At 34.1% G+C, this 21,872-nt stretch overlaps 1 protein-coding gene across 2 annotated transcripts in view; it reads right to left on the bottom strand.

Moving 5' to 3' along the window:
• Nucleotides 1–1,521: 1,521 nt before the first annotated feature.
• Nucleotides 1,522–21,872, bottom strand: part of HELLS (helicase, lymphoid specific) — a 38,069-nt gene continuing 17,718 nt past the window's right edge. For both annotated transcript variants that reach the window (XM_055560691.1, XM_055560690.1), the window contains 15 exons: nt 19,671–19,895; nt 19,115–19,297; nt 18,381–18,524; nt 17,472–17,668; nt 15,362–15,458; nt 13,934–14,095; nt 12,738–12,877; nt 12,507–12,645; nt 10,897–10,980; nt 10,694–10,813; nt 9,977–10,093; nt 9,513–9,672; nt 6,493–6,589; nt 6,335–6,411; nt 1,522–2,077 (listed from right to left, as the gene is read on the bottom strand). In XM_055560691.1, coding sequence (XP_055416666.1) covers nt 1,983–2,077; nt 6,335–6,411; nt 6,493–6,589; nt 9,513–9,672; nt 9,977–10,093; nt 10,694–10,813; nt 10,897–10,980; nt 12,507–12,645; nt 12,738–12,877; nt 13,934–14,095; nt 15,362–15,458; nt 17,472–17,668; nt 18,381–18,524; nt 19,115–19,297; nt 19,671–19,895 — 2,037 coding nt within the window. In that variant the 3' untranslated portion in view covers nt 1,522–1,982. The remainder of the gene's footprint in view (nt 2,078–6,334; nt 6,412–6,492; nt 6,590–9,512; nt 9,673–9,976; nt 10,094–10,693; nt 10,814–10,896; nt 10,981–12,506; nt 12,646–12,737; nt 12,878–13,933; nt 14,096–15,361; nt 15,459–17,471; nt 17,669–18,380; nt 18,525–19,114; nt 19,298–19,670; nt 19,896–21,872) is intronic.

Raw genomic sequence — 21,872 nt, 5'->3', positions numbered from 1 at the left:
CAAGTAAAAATGTGAAGTAGGCAGTTGGAAGCGAGTTCAGAAGATTCTGGCTGGAGATATAAATCAGAGTCACCACTACCAAGTCGGTTAACAATGTGCTGTGCTTAGTCACTCAGTTGTGTTCAACTCTTTATGACCTCATGGACTGTAGCCCACCAGGCTCCTTATATGGTGATGCTCTAGGCAAGAATACTGGAGTGGGTTGCCATGCCCTCCTCCAGGGGATAGTCTCAACCCAGGGATTGAAACCAGGTCTCCCACATTGCAGGCCCACCAGGGAAACCCATTTAATACATAGTTGTTATTTAAAGCAACAAGCCATCAAGGGAGTCCCAAGTTCTCTTGGGAGATTCTAATGAGTCAAATAAATACCAAAGGAGACTGAGAAAGAGCCAGAGAAGTAGGAAGAACCAGACAAATTTGTCTGCTAAAAACTTGGGAACTACAGAAACTGGTTAGTGGAAATTAAACATCTATATGAAATGCTTCTGAAAGATCAAGTAAATGATCTTTGAGGTCAGACTCAAAATGACTCAGAGGTCACTGGAGACTTAAAAAATCTGAACAGAATGGATTCAGGAAAAAAAATGGAAGTGAAACAAATCAACAGTGAATATAGACTTTTCAAGGAGTTTGCTGTAAAACAAGAAATGGGGCATTTCTGTCGGCTCTAGCTAGGACAGACTACATCCATACAGGAAAGGATACATGGGCGCAGGTGCTGGTAGGGTTTCAGATGCAATGGTGGCAACGTTTAGAAGTTCTTTTCTGATTATTTTCTGTGAGGACAAGGGAGCAAGACCAGAGGGAGGAAGTAGCAGAAATATGAGGACAGAGATAAACTCAAATGAAATAATCATTTGAGACGAATGTAAGAGAATGGAGTAAGAAGCAACCAACTAAGGTTATGATGATAGTTCGTCAGAGACTGGTAAACATTTCCACTTTGAAGAAAATCCACTCTGTTGTCTGTTCTTTAGAACAGATTTTGGCTGAATATTCTCTCAAAATACTTTTTCTTCTGAGTCCTACCTAGCTTCCATTGCCCTAAAGCAAAGAGAATCTCATCTCCATTGGAATATACATGGCACTAAGAGTAACCACCTTCACAGAAATGTGTGCTTCAGGCAACATTCAGTATCTCTCTTCCTCAGTTTCGTATACATATAGGGCCTAAATGATTCCCACCTTGGCCTCTATGCTCCTCTGTTACTGATCCTGTGTCACTTATATTCCTAAGTCTTATTTTAACCCCTCCCTGCTATAATTTTCAGGGTCTCGTCTCTCTTTTTCTGTTCCTGTTTTGCATGGTATCCTGCCACTTCCAATTTCTAGAACCAATTTCTTTTGTCAAGAACCTGTAATTTCTTCCAAAGCCTTCTCTGCATTGACCCAGTGTCCAGTTGAAATCTTTATATATATGACACGTGTAAAGTACTGATAAATCAAAATAGCAGTCAAGACTTTTGGCGTTATTTCACCTGAGCCATTATTTATCTGAAAAAATAATCTGATGAGATCATCTTATAACAAATATTTATTTGGCAAACTATTTTATAGAAATAGACCCTAAAACTCAAACCGTTCCTTATTTAAACAATGCACAGAATCATCCCAGTCTTTCCCCCATCCAAAGTCTACTCCATAACTGAAGTACCAAAAACCCATGAACTGTACTGCTAAAAAGGAGGGTGGGGGAAAAACATTAAACTTCCACAGGAAGACTGTATAAATCTGGCAGTGGTTAAGTACACATCATCCTGTACCCAAGAGTACTACCGAACCTGAAAAATTAACTGAAAACCTAAATTTACTCTTAATATATGTATTTGCTCTTAATAAGGTTCAAAAATTATGCAATGGTACAGTTACATTATGTAAACTGATACAATCAAAGTAGAATGAAAAATGTGGATTTTAACACCAATACAGATCACTAGATGTGAACAAGAACTTTTTGAAGACATTCTTTTAGCTCCAATTTAAAACAAACATTCAGAACTAGAATCTTCAGAATTTTCTAGTATCTTGAAAATCCCCATCTTCTCTTTAACTGGTCCTGAGGCATTCATTTGATCTAAGAGAAAAATAAACAAACAGGTATTAAAAAAAAAAAAAGTGTAAGAACTTAAAAAGAAATCTCCTCTTATTAAGGGAACTGGCCTCCAGGGAACAAACTGCAACACCAGTTTGCTAATCAAAATCACTTCTGCTGAATTTAAGATACACCTAGCAATAAACATCAATGTGAATTATATTCTCAGAGAGAGATATATATACATGTATTTTTTTTTAAAGCCCAATGGTTAGTTTAAAAGTAGGAATGCAAAATACCATGAAAATGTATCTTTATACTCCCATAGCTAATTTGAAATCTTTTATATTTTTGTCAACATGATAACTATTGAAATGAAATTACTTCTGGTTTAATCTGCATTCTCGGATTTCTAGGGAGACTGAAGCATCTTTTTATGTTCAATGGTTGTTTCTTTCATTCCTGGTAATTGTTTGTTCTTAAGTTGTTCAGTTTTCTTGTTGATATTTATTTATGTATGGTAATCATTTCCTGTTTGCTATGTATTGCAGATATTTGTGGTTTGTCATTTACCTGTTTATGGTATTGTTTTTACAGAAGCCTTTAATAAAATCTATTAATCTGTTCATTTAGTTTGAGAGTTCTGTATCCTATTTAAGAATTCTTTTCCTATCCTAAAACCCTACAGATATTTCCCTATTTTTTAAGTTAAATGTTTTGCTTTTAAAGTTTTGATGACTTAATTTATCTAGAATTTATACTTGAATATGATGAGATTTACCATTGTTGATACTGTGCTTTGCAGATATTACATTTTTTACAAATCGAAGGTTTGTTGCAACCCTACGTTGAGCAAGCATATCGGAACCATATTTTGCTCACTTCATGTCTGTCTTAATTTTGGCTAATTCTCACAATGTTTTAAACCCTCCACCAAAAAGATTATGACTTGCTGAAGGCTCAGATAATGGTTAGCATTTTTTTTTAGACACTGTTATTTCACATTTATTTCACACAGACTACTTTATAGTGTAGACATAACTTTCATAAGCACTGAAAAAAATTGTTTTAAATGTGTGATTTGCTTATTTCAGTGCTCTGGAACCCAGCCTGCAATATCTGCAAGGAATAATAGGAATTTCCCCTCTCTGGTTTGAAATGACATTTATCATTTATTGATTTTTCCATGGAAGTTTGGATGACTTTCTAGATTTGCCACATCAGCAGTAAATTTATCTTATATGTTAATTCAACAGTCTTAATTATTATGATTTTTAAATTGAATCTTAGTACCTGATATAAAGTATTGTTGTTCTTCAAAATTGTCTTGGCTCTTGGTCCTTTACCATTCCATATTAATTTTAAAAACAGCCTGTCAAAGCTCTTAAAAAAGCCATAATATTATGGATTTTAACTAGAAGATTAATGTAAGGAATACAAGTTAATCGTATCCAAAAATACAGTTAAATTTGTCATGTATTCAGTCCTTCTCTTATTGTCCTTGGATGTTTCATAGCTTCTCTATAAAGGTCTTAAAGAAATTATTATATTTAATTCTAGGTATGTTAATTTAGTAGCTGTTGTAAACATCTATTTTCTAAATAATTACTGCTAATACATATACTATTAATTTATAGCCAACTTTTTGAATTCTAACTTTTAGATTCCCTCAGATTTTCTATGGAGATAATTATACCACCTGCAAAAGCAGTATAATGAAACTAATTATTCCTATTTTTATTATCTTATAGCATTAGTTAAGACTTTCCTGTACATTGCATTATGTTTTATAATGTACAGTGGGAGTAACAGCTGTTACACTAACTGTTCTTGATTTTCATAGTAATTTACTAAATGAATGCATTTTTTCAGATTAAGAACATTTTCTTTGTCATATTTAAGAATTATGAGGTTGATTATGATGGTATGTCAAGTGGGTTTTCAGAATCTAGTTCTTTTTTATTCAGTTAATATCAATTAATATTTTCATATGTTACCCTGTCCTTGTATGCCTTCTAATGCTGCTGCTGTTTATTTGAGAATATATTTAAGATTTGGCCATAATGGTTTATCTTTATCTCATTTTTCCTGTACTATATGAAAATTAAAATTCACATAAACATGCAAAGAACTCAGAACAGCTAAAACCAACTTGAAAAAGAGGAACAAAACTGGAGGATTCACTCTTCACAATTTCAAAACTCATCATAAAACAAAAATCAAGACAGTGTGGTACTGGCACAGGATTAACAAACAGATTAACAGGAGTAGGAGAAAACTGAGAGTACAGAAAAAACCCTTCACTTTAATGATCAACAGATTTCCAACAAAGGCGCCAAAGCAATTCAAAAGGGAAAGAATAATTTTCAATAAATTGTGCAGAGACAATTTTTTTGGACAACGTGCAAAAAATGAATTAAGACCCTTACCTTATACCCTATATAAAAATTAACTCAAATATGAGACCATAAAACATCAGACTTCCCTAGTGGTCCAGTGATTAAGACTCCACACTACCAGTGCAAGGGGTGTGGTTTAGTCCCCGGTCAGGAAACCAGATCCCACATGCCATGTGGTGTGGCCAAAAAATTTTTTTTAGTTAAGAAGGAAAAAAAAAATCACAACTTTACTAGGCAAAGATTAGATACAACACCAAAATTGTGAGTAATAACAATAAAAAGATAAATGTAACTTCATCAAAATTTTTCCTTCTGCTCTTTAAGAGACACAAAGGAAGTACAAAGATAAACTACAGACTGGGAGAAAATATTTGCAAAACATGTATCTGATAAAGGATTTGTGTCCAGAATATATAAAGAATTCTCTCAATTCAGTAAGATGACAAATTTTAGAAGAGCTATTTGAAACTAAGTTGAAGATATCATGATGCTATACCCCGTGGTGTGCTGGTGTTTAACAATAGACTCCCTATTCCCTCAAAAGGGCTGTAGTTTATCTTTTTCCTGTTTCTATGCCTCCCATCACCAATAGCAAGCTACTAATGTAACACTGCTGAACACAATTAGGAAAAGATACCATTATTTATTTCCACTCTGGAGATATAATATACATAAATAATCAAGAGCATAGATACCCATGTTACAGAATGAGTAGGAAAGGATGAGTTTTAAATATTTATTTGTATTCAGAATAACTTATGATCACCATTTATAGGCATCGACTCATTATTCTTACAATTTATACATAAAAGAAGCAATTTATCTTGCAGCCCCGTGGACTGCGGCCCGCCAGGCTCCCCCATAGGATTTTCCGGGCAAGATTACTACAGTGGGTTGCCATTTCCTTCTCCAAGAGATCTTCCTGACCCAGGGATCAAACCCAGGTCTCCTGCACTACAGGCAGATTCTTTACCAACTGACTTACGAGGGAAGCCCTATCTTGCTTATGTAGATTGTATCTCAGAGTAACCAAATAATTTATATGGGAAAGTTATAATAGACTAATTCCAGCTAATAAAGCAATGATAGAATAAGAAAATCAGCATTTTGTAATGCTCAAAAAAATGGTTCTAAACCATAATAAATAAATGCTAAAAAGTCAGGTTAAATAGAACAACAGAACACTAAATGAGCATCAGCCTGAATCAGCTGATTAATCTTAATCTTAGCTAACTAAAAATAAGAAACCCAGACATGATGCATCACTTTATATGATTTAAAATGAGAACAAAGCACTGGTATTCCTAAAATACAGAACTTGGATCTTATTAAGCCAGTAGAGTTATTTTCACAGCTATTTACCACTTCACAGAAAATAAGTAGATTGAGGAACAAGTCAAAGAACAATGATAGGGAGAGTTGGCCAATTCTGGAATGCAGGTCGTTTCACTGGACAAATAACCCAGTTTCTCCAACAAATCGACAGCATGGAATAACAAAAGTGAGGAGGAAAGTGATAGAGAAGAAAAAAGATAGCAAGAACAATGGAATTTGGATCCTGATTCAAACTGTAAACGGACTGGGACAAGTGGAGAAATTTGGATATGAACTGGGTATTAGCTGCTATTAAAGTTTTAGGGCCAATTCTCTCAAATGTAATAATGACATAGTGACGATATTTAAAAACATGTTCTTCCCAATAAAAGATGCCTAAAAGTGGCTATGGCATAAATTTAACATTCTGATTGAAGAAAATGGCAATGAAACAAAACTGGCTAAATGTTGTAAACTACTAGGGCAGAATGAATTATACACAGGGGTTTATTGTACTTTTCTCTACTTATGTATATGTTTCAAAGTTTCCATACAAATAGTAAGTAAAACCATAAGAGATACTTACCAAGAAGATCACTTCGATCTAACAGCAACTCCAGATCTTTATCACTAATGACTTTCTCTCTTGATCCTTTTACTTCCCTGTAAGAAAACAAAATATTCAGGTCTATAGGATAAATCAAAACTATGTATTATATTTTTCTAAAGTAAAAATAACCTCACCTTTCATAATCTCTTGATTTTAATAATTCCATTAATTCCTTAGGGTCTAAAAAGTTCTTAGATTGATTTAATCCAGATTGACCACCTTTGAAATGATCTGGAAAAAATTTACAAAAAATTAAAAACACTCAAAATTGCTTTTAAAACCAAAACATAATACATTACAAACCAATCAGAATACCCTACATTAAACAAAAAGGACAGACAAACCCAGTGTTGGTAAAAAAGAAAAGCAACTGCAGTTCTCATACTTTGCAGCTGGGAGTAAAATGGTATGTCCACTTGGGAAAAGTCTGGTAGTTTTCTATAGGTAAACATACCCATCCGAAGACAAAGCACAAATAAATACGTATGTTCATTAATACTTGTAACAAGAGGACCTTATTCGTAAGAACCAAAATCTGTAAACCAAACATCAATCAACAAAAGAATGGATTAATTATTTTGCAATTAAAAAAAAATCACAATCTTCTAACACAACAACAGAGATGAATCTCAAAATACATCATATATAAGTAGCTTAGGCAAAAGAAGAATATGTATGTACAAATGAATCCAGTGTGAAGTTAAAGGAAAAACTAACCCATGTGACAAAAACTGGAATAGTGACTGCCTTCTAGTAAGGAGCAAGAGTCTGGGAAATACTGGAAAGGGAAACTTTCTTGGAAAACAGAAATGTTACCTTGATATGGATGACAATTATTTGAGTATAACTTGTTAGAGGCATCAAGCCATACACTTAGCTTGGAATTTTACTTTATGTGTATTACACCTCAATAAAATATTGCCAGCATTTAAAAAATTATTTTCAACTTGTTCTCAGAAATTAATATCTAAAATTACTAAAAATAAAACTTGGGAAAATAAAACTATAAACTGTACCTAATTTAAAATCCCCTGGTACCTTAGCTGGTAAAGAATCCGCCTGCAATGCAGGAGACCCCGGTTTGATTCCTGGGTTGGGAAGTTCCCCTCAAGAAGGGATAGGCTACCCACTCCAGTATTCTTGGGCTTCCCTGGTGGCTCAGTTGGTAAAGAATTCACCTGTAATGAGGGAGACCTGGGTTCGATCCCTCGGTTGGGAAGGTCCCCTGGAGAAGGGCATGGGAACCCATCCAGTATTCTTGCCTGGAGAATCCCCATGAACAGAGGAACCTAGCCTGTACAGTCCATGGGGTCACAAAAAATCGGACAAAACTGAGCAACTAAAGCACACAGCACACACAATCGAAACCAAATTCAATAAACAAAATACAATTTATTTCATCATTCAAATCCCTAAAAGCAGCATAGGTGAAAAAACTTTAATCTGCACAAAATCTTACTTGGACCAAGCACCTTTTTCCTTCAACGGAAATTCTAACTACAATCTGAATGCTCCATCAAGTCAAATTAAAGATGTCTAAAACTTAATCCAATATTTCTCTCAAAATCAAATACAATGGAGAAAGTTTTTGTGAGTAGAAAAGCAACATAAATTGTTAGTGATTTTCAACATTATTATGATTTCTCTATGCTTCAAAATGTACGTAAGATGATTTTCAATTTTTTGTAAGGCAGCCACCAAGTCATTTGCCCAAACAGAATTTTATCTACAAGGACTCTCAGGGAACAGAACATAAAATGTCAATGCCTCACCCACATTACTTTCCCTATTTCTCAGAATCTTTTCTAGATAAAAAATTGCTGTGTTTTTAATATTCTATTATTGAAACTATGAAAAGGGTATACTGGAATCAAATATTTTTGAATAGTGGGGGCTCAGCAAAGTAATTTTATTGTAGCACTACTTCAATATACCTTTAATCTTATTTTTTTAGATTGGAGTATAGGCTCAGAGGTTAAAGCGTCTGCCTCCAATGCGGGAGACCGGGGTTCAATCCCTGGGTTGGGAAGATCCCCTGGAGAAGGAAATGGTAACCCACTCCAGTATTCTTGCCTGGAGAATCCCATGGATGGAGAAGCCTGGTGGGCTACAGTCCACGGGGTTGCAAAGAGTCAGACATGACTGAGCGACCTCAATTATCAATTATTAATTATTATAGTTGCTTTACAATGTTGTGTTAGTTTTTGCTGTACTGCAAAGTCAATCAGCTGTATGTATACATATATCCCCTCTTTTTTGGATTTCCTTCACATTTAGGGCACACCACATAGCACTAAGTCGACTTCCCTGAGTTAGACAGTCAGTTCTCATTAGTTACCTATGTACATAATAGTGTATATACGTCAGTCCTAATCTCTTAATCCATCCCATCCTGTTTAAGATAGTTACAGAAAAACCAGAATGAACTCTTTGGCCAACCCAATACCATATGATCCAGCAATTCTATTCCTGGGTATATATCTGAAGAAAGCAAAAATACTAATTTGAAAAGATGCATGCATCCCAATGTTCATAGGAGCATTATTTATGATAGCCAAATATGGAAGCAACCGAAGTGTTCAACTGATGAATGGATAAGGAAGAGTACAAAATGGAGAATCAGTTATCATAAAAAAAAAAAAAGAAATTCTGCCATTTGAAACATGGATGAACCTAGAGGGTATTATGATTAGTGAAAAAGGATAGAAAGACAAATACTGTATGCTAAAACTTACATGTGGAATCTAAAAAATCAAACAAGAAAACAGACTCACAGATATAGAGAACCAGTGGTTAGTGGGGAGAAGGGAAGGGGCAGTAAAGTCATTATTTTTCAATAACTTTAAATGGAGTAAAATATATAAAAATTGTGAATTACTATGCTATATACCTGAAACATAATATTAGAAATCAACTATACTTCAATAAAACTTTTTAATGAAAAAGAGAATAATCAGTAACATCATGTCAAAGCGTCATGACAGACTTCAGACTTTAAGATAAGATACTTTAAAAGTACATATAGCTTCAAATTCCCCACTGCCTATTTAAATCCTGCACTGATTTCTTTTATAAAGAAAGTTAACAACAACAACAAAACTCACAACACACAATAGACAACTGAAGCAAAAAAGTACTACAAAATATTATTTACTTTTGTGGATGATCAACTTTTCCAGTTTTCTTTTAGCAGCTGCTCTTTCCACAATTTTCTGATCAATAGTATTTGCTGTAACAAGACGATATACAACAACTGGCCTTGTCTGACCAATTCTATGACATCTATCCTGGGCCTGAAGATCAGACTGGGGGTTCTTAAAAGTTAAAAAGAAAAACATTTAACAGTTTAAGGTTAAAATTAGTTAAACTCATACTATGTGGGTAGAGTCAATAGGATGATCCAACCAGAATCTTTTAAACAGTGCCTTAACTCAATTTAGGCTTCTAAGCGTTACTTCAGTGATAAAATACGTTTAAGTCTTTACACACAGAACACTTCACAAAGCAATGATTCTCATCTTATAGTGGATATGTTTTCAAAACAGGTAAATGAAATTGCAAAATATACAATGAAAGATTAGAATGGAAATACAATCTACTGCTACACTTCCAACTTACCCAATCACTATCATAAATGATAACAGTATCTGCTGCAGTCAAATTAATGCCCAGGCCACCAGCTCGGGTACTCACTAAAAAGATAAACACATCTGGATCTGTGTTGAAGCTGTGTATCTAAAAGCAAAAGGGATGTAAACATAAGGAATTAAGAAAGAAACTGTTCCTTCCTGGAATGTGGATAAAAAACTGACTAGTAAGTAGCTACCTTATCACCATCTGTTTATCAGCAAAGGAGAGGGAAGGCAGTGGTGTGCCATGGGATATAATAAGCCAGCATTCTTCAAGCTGGGTATAGTTCTCAAGCATCTACAGGACTTCTGATGTGGGATAAATAAATACTGACAGCCCCTGAAGCGACTTAGCAGCAGCTGCAGCTGCAGAAGCCATAAAGTTGAAAAGACCAATTTGGTGGAAAAGAGATAAAACTATCAGATTCATCTCCCATAAAATGAAATAATCATGCCTATCGCCCAGGTTGTGGCAATAAGCCAGAGGTCCTAAGATGTAAGTCTTTTTATTTTTATTTTTTGGTTGTGCCACAGGGCATGTGGGATCCCAGTGGCTCAGCCAAAGACCCAACCTTGTGCCCTCTGCAGTGGAAGCACAGTCTTAACCACTGGACCACCAGGAAGTCCCTAGGTCTATTGAACATTACTTCAGAAATCAAGAAAGAAGTTACAAAGAATTAAGTATGTATGACATAAGCAGTCTTACATTTTTTTCTCTCTCTGAATATGACATGGATCCATCAAGCCTACTAAAGTTGAAATTTCTAAAGTGACAGTAATCCATCAAAATGTCCAACATTCTTGTCATTTGTGAAAAAAGCAGCACCTGAAATTTAAATATACCTTAGTATCTATACTTACTAACAAAAAATAATTATATAGCCAAAAACCCAATCAAAAGTACCACACCTTGTGACCTCTGGTTTTTAGTTCTGGCAGCATTCGATCCAAAATTAAGAATTTCCCAGAATTTGTTACCAGCTCTTCATCAACCTTGAGCAAAGAAAGGAAAAAAAAAAAAAAAAACCAGAAAAAAAAGTCACAACAAGTAATAATCTGTTTTTGTCAAAATAAAAACCATGTTTACAGATTTAAGTTTTCAAAGACAAATAAGTCCCACCTTTTAAACTAACTTTGTTATTTGATTTTTATCAGGAGACAGTTCTCAAGGAAAGATATACTCTAGAATTTAAAATCAACAATCTCACAAAATACAAACTATAGTTTAAGTGTATTTTATCCTCCCCAGAACTCTGTATAATAAAACATTACATTCAACTTAATGTTGAGGTTTATTCTTTATAACTGAGTACATTTTCAACCAAATGTGTATGAAAATCACTGCCAAAATTCTTAGTAGAAATGAAAGAAAGTGTAAGAGCTTGTAAGTAACCTAAGTATCAAAAATGAAATTAATCTTCTGATGAAACATCAATACCCTCCAGAGATTATCTTCTTCCTTGTTCAACGAAAAGCTTTAAAGCAGTCATTCTTAATTGGGGCAAATTTGCCCTCCACCCCCAGGGTATACTGGGCAGTGCCTGAAATATACTTTAGGTTGACACAGCTGGGAGAGGGGAATTACTGTGGCATCTGGTGGCTAAAGGCTACGGATGCTGGACAACAAAACAGTATCTCCTTAAGAATATCTGGCCCCAAATATCAATATGCCAAGGATGAGGAACCTACTCTAAAATAGGGTTATTTAGAGTTACTGAGGGAGAATGCAATGGCATCCCACTCCAGTACTCGTGCCTGGAAAATCCCATTGATGGAGGACCCTGGTAGGCTGCAGTCCATGGGGTCAGTAAGAGTCGGACATGACTGAGCGATTTCACTTTAACTTTTCACTTTTATGCACTGGAGAAGGAAATGGCAACCCACTCCAGTGTTCTTGCCTGGAGAATCCCAGGGACGGGGGAGCCTGGTGGGCTGCCATCTATGGGGTCGCACAGAGTCGTACCCGACTGAAGCGACTTAGCAGCAGCAGTAGCAGCAGAGTTACTGAGAACGAATGTCACTTAATATATGTTGTCTTCCCATCAACCACCCAAGAGACCAATTTCATTCATTTGATCTGGGAGCCTGCAACTCAACATCAACTTTTTGTTCTGTTTTGTGGCTACTTGTTGAAATTTAAGCAATGAGCTGTCAGACAGACTGACAAGCTGAATGCTAACTAAAGGAATACTGAAAAGGTGACAACAACCTCTAAAACAGACAGTAAGTAAAACATGGAGTAGAAGCCAACTGGTTACTAAAAAGACTTATATTTCTAATGTCACTCTAAATTTAGGGGGATTCTTAGCTATTTATATAAAACATATAAATAAAATATTAGCTTACATATAGAAAACAACCTTTATCTGGAGGTAGAAGACTATCATCTCTACTTACTAAAAGGATTACAATCTTCATGACAAACAGCAAAGTATTTACTGCAAATAATAACAAAATGACACTTTTACACGACATAAAAAGTCAGAAATCAAAATAGTATATTATTAAATAGTATTTACCTTAAACTCTTGTGTAACTGGATCTATAGGGTACTCAATCAAATACGGATGGTTACAGCATTTTCGAAGTAGCATCATTATATTCTGCAACTTCAGATTAACTTCAGATTCTATAGGGACACTTGTTTCCACAATAGTTCTGCCCAAAATGTATAATCCATGAATACAAGAAATTAAAAAAAAAATACAGTTTAAAGAATACTTTTTAAAAATCTATTTTTAAACTCACACCTTTCTCGGTCTACCTCTGGCTGTATTTGGCTGATCAGTTTTTCTAATTCATTAGGGAAATCATCTATTTTGCTGTAATCTACTGACTTTCTAGTTCGGCGTTTTGGTCGTCCAGTGGGACTGAGCTCGACTGTTTCTTTCTGTAATAGAACAAATTAAAGAAATATGTTTAAAAAGCATACCCTTAAATTCTATATGTACATATATACAAAGTAGGGCATAATATTTTTATGCACGAAGTGTTTTAAGACATTAAAAAAAAACTTCTGTCTTTCATCACTGAGTTTCATTATTTTCAAAGGTGCAAAACCAAAGATCCATAAACTATAGCCAAATTTAAATGTCTTCCTGTGAGATTTCATTATTTTAGCACTGATGCCCATATCTACTTTCAGAGTTAATGCATTCATATCACGATGGAAAAAAATTATAGTTAAAACTTCTGAATTTATATAAAGGAATTTAATAGGTTTGGGCTGAAATAAAACCCTGTGTATCATTACAGAGGGTATTTCTTTGGATTGGTATAATACAGCAATGAAATTCTTCCCAATAGACAACTAGTTTAATTTTCTAACAGCTAAAAAGCCAGAGATTCCTTTAATTAAAATAAAAATGGTCTAATGACTGTACAAAACAAAGATGCATAACCCTAAGTGCTTTAAAAAGAAAGACATAAGTCCATGGCAAACAGTCAAAAATCTGGACATCTTAAAATTTAAGGGTCTCCTGATCTCCAGCTGTAAGATAATCACATTCCAATTCAATTTCTTATAATATGATGGCTGACTAAGAGATGTTTCTTTCAGATAGAGGATTTTATTAAAGTTTTTGGCTACCAACAATCTCCTGTAAAGGGATTATATATTTGAGGTGACTGGTCTAGTTGGCAAGCCTTAGTATACTGTGTGCTTGTTCAAATTTATTTTCAAGTTCATCCCCACACAGTATTTCAGATGACTATAAAGCAGTTATTGCAGAAACCATCACTTGAACTTTAGACAGTTTTTGCTATTGGCCTGATGCCTTATACTCCAATTAGAAATTCACCCTCAACAAGTCATGAAAACAGGTAATGAGCCTTATTGTAAAAAGTCATGAAAACAGGCGATGAGCCTTATATTAAGACTGAAATGAACCATGAAAATTTTCTATGCCAACTGTCATTTACAGGTTATTTCAAGTCCACACTCTACCTCACTGGATCCAAACATGTTTGCAATTGTACGGTTCACAATGGCTGTGTAAAAGATCTCTTGTTTCTTTGATAGTGGTGCATAAACAACTACTTCTCGTTTAGGAGGAACTTCAAGGGCAACATCAGATTTTAGTCTTCTCAGTAAGAAAGGTGTTAAAATCTAAAATTTAAACATGAATAAATTTATGTAAATATTAAACATTTCTGTATTTTCAAGGAATACTCTCCCAAATACCATTTTATCCCTTCTTCCTTTCTTCCTATATGAAACTATCACATCTCAAAAAGTGATATAAAATATCTCCGAGAAATTTTCTGGACCAGACCACCACATGATAAACTCACAGTGTTTATCTGTTACAGTTCACAACTTATTATTTTACAAAAATTTTAGTATAACTTGAATATTTTAAAAAGCAAAAATATGATGGTATCTATACTTCTTAGGGATAAAGTTATAGGCCATATTTTTTTAAAGTGAGGTTTTGAATTAGTAAAAACCAAAAACAACTGACCCAGAAAAGTAGACATGAAAAGTTTCCTTCTGTAAGTTTTAAAACTTCAGACTTAAAATTATTCTTTCATCAGCTGAGATGACAAGAGATTTTCACATTTTAAAAACAAAAGAGAAGCAATAATTACACCATTATTAAACTGTTTAGGTGTTTAAAAGAAAAACGTTGTATATCCTTTACAGCCTTATCTTAAAATTTACATATATAAAGTTCATTTTTAGGGCTCTGTACTGAAGTACTTCACAGGTATAGAGCCAAGCACAGCGAGGCTTTAATTTAGCCAGAGACAGAACATTACCAGTAGGTTAAGAAAAAAGTATCTGTAGGCAGCAGTTCAGAAACAAATACACCTACATGCAATTATCAGAAAAAAAATTCATGATATGGGATATTATTTTTAGTTTTGATTTTTGTACTGTCTTACTTCAAAGTCATAAAACTTTTTCAGAAAGATTTTGAATAAAATTGTCAAAGCACAGTTGAGAAGAAATGCAGGCCCACATAAGAAACTACGAGACTTTTGAAAGATTGTATTTGTTTAAAGACAGATAGGATAGATAGACTCTGTATGAAATGGCAGAATGGATCACACAGTTTGTAAGTAAATTATGCAACTATTATTGGTAAACACTGCATAAAAATCACTTATTTTTATTTTGGGCTGACAAACATGTACATAACCATCAGGGATAAAATGAGTACACGTGGAAACAACAAAAGTTTGAAAATGCCCTTTAGTGCTGCTGTCACACCATGAGACCTCGGGGAGAGGGGAAAGGACAGGAGAGAAAGTTAAATTGGGGTGCAGGACACTCATTTTTCAAAATCTACAACAGGTTGTATACGTAATTTCTAAGGTGTCTATTTTATTCTGTGAGTCTATAGTAAGCAGAATAAGAAAATCAAAAAACCTGATGCAGCATATGCAATACATTCTGTTCTCTCTCTTTAGCAATAATATCTTCAGCAGTTTCAGAAAGACTAGTGATATCAAACCAAGATTCAAAGCTGTAAAAGAAAAAATTATGTTAACCTATCAATATAAATAAATTATATTAATACATTTTTACATTTTAAACTTTATATTAATCTGTATATTATGAAGCAGCATTTTTCCAAAGGGAACATTTTTTCTGATTTATAAATATATTATCTTACAATAGTTATAAACACCAAATAAATATTATAAGGTACATTTTTCTCCCTCTTTCGTTAAAGGCAGACTTCATTTGGATATGTCTGGAGTCCTAGAAGCTTGCCTACCCCATGTTCTCCTACAAATGGACCTTGAGACAGGTCCACCTCTATTGGGAAACGTCCTCTTCCACCAAATATGCAGCTCCAGGAAGAATGTATGTATTTCATGGGAGGAAAGGGACACGGGCCTCGATTGTCAAATCCACCCTAGCTATCAGTGGGATGACAGATGTCACAGCCATATCACCCTCACATCCTAAGATACACATTTTATGAAACATTTTAATAAAGTTATAGAAATAAAAACTGTCTCTGAAAATCAAGGGCATATGACTCTCTTTTGGTAAAAATGTGACCCACTACAATGTTTTAAGACTCAACATATATGTATGCCGATAATGGTTTCTATTAATATCCTTAAGTTCTTCATAATGTAAAACAAAACCCTATTAACATGAACTATTAAATATAAGCATGTTTGCACTAATATTGTCAGTAAATACAATTAGGGAAAATGGTAATAACAGTAGTTAGACCAGATTTGCCCAAAATTTCATCACCTGAGGCACATTTTATGAATACAGATTCCCAGCTCCTACCTCAGTGTTCTAACTAAGCAGAAATACACAGGACCTGGAAGTCTCTTTCAATAAATGTTCCCTAAGACAGCTTGGCCTTGGGCTAACATCCTGTTACCCAAGGAGGAACACATTCTCAAAAATATTAAAAGTTACTTTCCCATATAAAATTAACATTCTTACTTCATTGATACCAAAGTATAAATCAGTTATTTTGCCTATTTTTAATGTCTGATAAGATTATTTACTTTTCGATCCTGAGCATACTGATTTTCTGAAAACTATGTTTATATTTTGTTCTTTTATGCTATATGCTTCAAATACAGCTTCTAGAATAAAAAAATGAGGGCAAAACTGAGAGACCTTGGTTATATTTTTGAGTCTGGCATTAACTAGTTATATTTTTAATAATTTGACACTTGGGTTTTCTTATGTGTGAGGGGATGTATTCAACCTCTCTATCCCTTGTTTGTAAGAATATAATGAGAAAAATCCATATGAAAGTGAAAGTTAAGACAATAAGGAACATTATAAAAATATTTTAAGGCAGAGAATTCCCAGGAAGTCCAGTGGTTAAGATATTGGGAGCATTCACTGCCATGGATGCAGGTTTAATCCCTGGTTGGGGTGTTAAAATCCCACAAATCATGAGCCGTAGTCAAAAAAAAATAAAAATAAAAACTAAACAGTATAAAAGTTTTCCTTTAATCAATACAATAAACTTTAAAATTAACTGTTTCATTTATCTCTTCTCATAATTTGTGTCAAAAGTAGGACTTACTAGGCAAGGGGGATTTGGAGGAAGATGGTTAAAAAGTACAAATTTCCAGTTATAAAGTAAACACTAGGGATATGATATACAACATGACAACCATAGCTAATAAGGCTTTATGATACACAGTAAAGTCGTTAAGAGAATAGATCTTACGAGTTCTCATCACAAGGAGGAAAACTTTTTCTTTTTATTCTATCTGAGATGATGGATTTTAATTAAACCTATTGTGGTAATCACTTCACAATATATATAAATCAAACCATCATACTGTACATCTTAAATTTATACAGTAATGTATATCAATTATTTTTCAATAAAACTAGAAAAAATAGAGAACATATACACTATAAAGAACTAGCCAAAAGCTATTATTCAAGTCCAGCTACCTAGAAGAAAGAAATTAATCTATGAACACAGATTTTGAGACTTTTAGAAAAACATAGGCAATAATTAAATAACTGGCTTACCTACCTTTTCAAGTCATCAAATACATCTGGCAGCAAAAAGTTTAGCAATGACCAAAGCTCTGATAAATTGTTCTGCAAAGGGGTACCAGTCAAAAGAAGTTTGTTATCCGCATTGAATCGTTTTAACTCCCTAATTAGGCGGCACTTCATGTTCTTAATTCTGTGTCCTTCATCTACTATCAAGTATTTCCAATAGCAATTCTAGAAAAGGAATTCAGGGGAAACATTTTATACGATGGTCTCACAATTTTTCCTAAAAGCAATTCTAAAAACAAAACCACTTTATTAGGAATGAATGTCCAATTTTATTGAATGGTATTTCTGTATCTATTGAGATAATCATGTTTTCCTCTGATCTACTAAGAGAGTAAGTTAGCTTTTCTGAAACTATACTTGTATTCCTAAAACAGTCCTCACTTGGTCTTGAACTAATAAAGTCCACCTGCTGTTATGTATTTAAGAATTTTCCATTCACATTCTTTAGGCAAAGTAGTCTGTAGTTTTCCTTTCTAATGCTTTGTCAAGTTTTAATTAGTGTTATCCTGGAGTCCTAAAAAAGGAACTGAAAGACTTTGTTAGTTCTATATGCTCTGAAACATTAAATGGCATTAGAATTTTCATCATAGCCAAAAAAAAAATAATAAAAAAAAAATAGGAAAAGAGATAAAAATTATTTAAATGGTATTGTGGCTACCAAGATTTAAGTGCCAAAGGCTTTAATTTTCCTGTTACAGACTAAATTCTTCATCTCAATCTTTTGGTTAATATAAACCTCTAGGTTCTAAAGGAATATACCCAATGTAATCTATTCCATTAGAAAAAAAAAAAAATTGAACCAATGCTACTGGAAGGTGATATAAATTTTCAGAAATGTGTTTATGGATTACAAAGACTCCAATAAGACCATTCGTACCTGTAATGTACTTCGGTCTCTCATGGCTATCTCAAATGAAGTGATCACCACAGGATGAATCTGTAGTGTCCCTTTCCGTTCGTGAATATGCTTTACCAATATTCGACGCTCTTGCTGGGTCCCGTGATATAACATAGTAGGAATCTAAAAGATTTTATTAGATTGATTGGTAACAAACTTTAGAACAAAATATAAATAAAAACAATTTGGAAAATATGAAGTTAAACATTTCTGAGAGAAAAAACATAATTTAACTTCAGTTCTATCTTTCTATAATAAAATAGTCAACCAATTTTAATTGCTGGGCTACAGTGGGAGGATAAAAAGAGCCACAAAAACAAATCAAGTGTAAAGTGAAAGAAATGGCAGTTATTTCTGGAATGTGTACTTCTCCTAAGGCAAGGATGTGGCTAAAACACATATGGAAGGAAAACATTATAATAAGGATGAATAGAACTAAAAAATAAATTCTACCAAGGTCTGTCTCAGGTGGGTCAAAGTATTCAATGCACTATAAATCACCCAGGGATATTTCAGTCAAGATTTCTGAGATTACCAATACATATTCTATAGAAACTTACAGAAGGTATTGCTGATATTGAAAGATATGTTAAATAAGATGTAGACACAGAAATCAACATAATTATAATAAGAGATCTATAACTTAATTCAGGCAACAAAATAATAAAATATTTGTAATGATAATATATTTAACAAAAGGAAGCATGTCTTACTTCTGGGGTAAATCTTTTGAATTCAGCCATCCAGTTAGGAAGTGTAGACAAAGGGCCACAGACGAGAAAAGGTCCAGGTACACCTCTCTGAATCATCAGTGCAATTGTAGCAATGCACTGAACTGTCTTCCCCAATCCCATTTCATCTGCTAAAATACCGTTAATTCCATTTTCCCAAAGCATCTGGACAAAAATAACATACACTCTATTTGAATGCTGATATAAACATCTATTGAATCAGCAGTTTATTTCTTCCTTTAATCCAAAGAGGATAATTATGATGAGACTGACATATTCACACTTTAAGTTATAAAAACACTGTGTGAACTCAGTTTCCAAAGCCATAAAAATGTTGGTAGCCTGGAATAAGATAAATTTTCACTTTCAAAAACTTACTCTGGGTAAATAAATTAGAAAACAAGTATTTACACAGAAATACATGTCTTATATATAATAGTGAAACACAGAAGAACAGCTCAAGTTGTGTTATATCATATTAATAGGTTATTATATAGAAATGAAACAATATCTTGAATCAAAATTGAGGATGTATTACCCTAAGCCATTCCATGCCTTCCACTTGGTACCACCTCATCACTCCTCCCGTGAAGTGTTTTGGTTGCTGAAAGGGTACTGGCTGTCCATTACATTTCCGAACGGGGTCAAAAAAGAATTTCGTATTTTGCCTAACTGTTTGAGATAATCTATCTTTAATTTTACTATTTGAATCTTTATTTTTCTGAAGATCTTCTACACACATATTAGAAGAGGAGCTCTCATCCTGTAAAGAAAAAAGTTCAGATGAAAGTTTAATACATAATTATGCTGCTATCCTCCATTAATCACAAAATGTAACTACTAATCAAAATTGTAGTTACATAATGAACTGCGGTGTTGAAGAAGACTCTTGCGAGTCCCTTGGACTGCAAGGAGATCCAACTAGTCCATCCTAAAGGAGATCAGTCCTGGGTGTTCACTGGAAGGACTGATGCTGAAGCCTAAACTCCGATACTTTGGCCACCTCATGTGAAGAGTTGACTCATTGGAAAAGACTCTGATGCTGGGAGGGATTGGGGGCAGGAGGAGAAGGGGACGACAGAGAATGAGATGGCTGGATGGCATCACTGACTCGATGGACATGAGTTTGGGTGAACTCCGGGAGTTGGTGATGGACAGGGAGGCCTGGCATGCTGAGGTTCATGGGGTCGCAAAGAGTCGGACACAACTGAGCGACTGAACTGAACTGAATCACTGTGAAGATCATTTCACATGTTGAATAAAAATCTGTAGTTAGTTCCATTCAAGAATATAAAATTTTTTTACTTTCTATAAGTAATTACCTTCACTGCAGGGAAAGGGACAAAGTAAATACAGTTTAAAACTGTATCAAACTTAAAGAGTGTCAATTTATCTGTGACACAGCACCAACTTATGACCAAAGGTAGACTTCATTGGTTAACTATGTCCAAATTCCATTTTAAGAATATGAAAACAAGGATTAAGTCAATTCAAATGAAGTCCTATAAATGATGCCAACAACTGAATATTCAACTGGAAATATAGGGAACTTGAGTTTCACCACTCCATACATAAAATCTATGATGAAATGATATACCTAAACATCAAACCAAGAACCATAAAGCTTTCAGAAGAAAACAGAGAATAACCTTGTGAAAATTTATCACAAGGTTTGTGTTTGGTTCTTGGTTTGATGTTTAGGTATATCATTTCATCATAGATTTTATGTATGGAGTGGTGAACCTTGTGATAAATTTTCACAAGGTTATCACAAACCTTGATAACCTTATGATAGACAAATACTTCTTATACAAGACAAAAAGAGTATAACCATCAAAAGAAAAAAGTAATGATTTGGACTATTACAAAATTTAAAATTTTCTGCCTATTAAAAGATATCACTAAAAAAAGATATCATTAAGAAATTGAGTAAGCAAGCCAGGAACAGAAAGAAAATACAGTATATATATCTGACAACAATCAGAACTCATGTATCAACAAAAATACAAATAACCCAGTAACTGGGCAAAAGATACAAACAGAAACTTTACAAAAGAAAACACATTAACAGCCATTACAAACACAAAAATTAACTCTACATTAGTAATTAAGAAAATACAAAATAAAACTACATGAAATTCATTTCACGGCTAAGGTTAAAAAGACTAATGACATGAAATGCTGGCAATGATATGAATTCAAACTTTTATACACTACTAATGGAGAGTCAGGAAGCAACAGTTAGAACTGGACATGGAACAACAGACTGCTTCCAAATAGGAAAAGGAGTATGTCAAGGCTGTATATTGTCACCCTGAGTATTTAACTTTTATGCAGAGTACATCATGAGAAACGCTGGGCTGGAGGAAGCACAAGCTGGAATCAAGACTGCTGGGAGAAATATCAATAACCTCAGATATGCAGATGACACCACCCTTATGGCAGAAAGTGAAGAACTAAACAGCCTTTTGATGAAAATGAAAGAGGAGAGTGAAAAAGTTGGCTTAAAGCTCAACATTCAGAAAACTAAGATCATGATATCTGGTTCCATCACTTCATGGCAAATAGATGGGGAAAGAGTGGCTGACTTTTTTGGGGGGCTCCAAAATCACTGTAGATGGTGATTGCAGCCATGAAGTTAAGACGCTTACTCCTTGGAAGGAAACTTATGACCAACCTAGACAGCATGTTAAAAAGCACAGACATTACTTGGCCAGCAAAGGTTCATCTAGTCAAAGCT

The sequence above is a fragment of the Bubalus kerabau genome, chromosome 22 (assembly GCF_029407905.1).
Source record: "Bubalus kerabau isolate K-KA32 ecotype Philippines breed swamp buffalo chromosome 22, PCC_UOA_SB_1v2, whole genome shotgun sequence".
Taxonomy (NCBI): Eukaryota; Metazoa; Chordata; class Mammalia; order Artiodactyla; family Bovidae; genus Bubalus; species Bubalus kerabau.
Note: the sequence above shows the minus strand (reverse complement) of the source record. Positions and strands in the feature narration are given on the sequence as shown.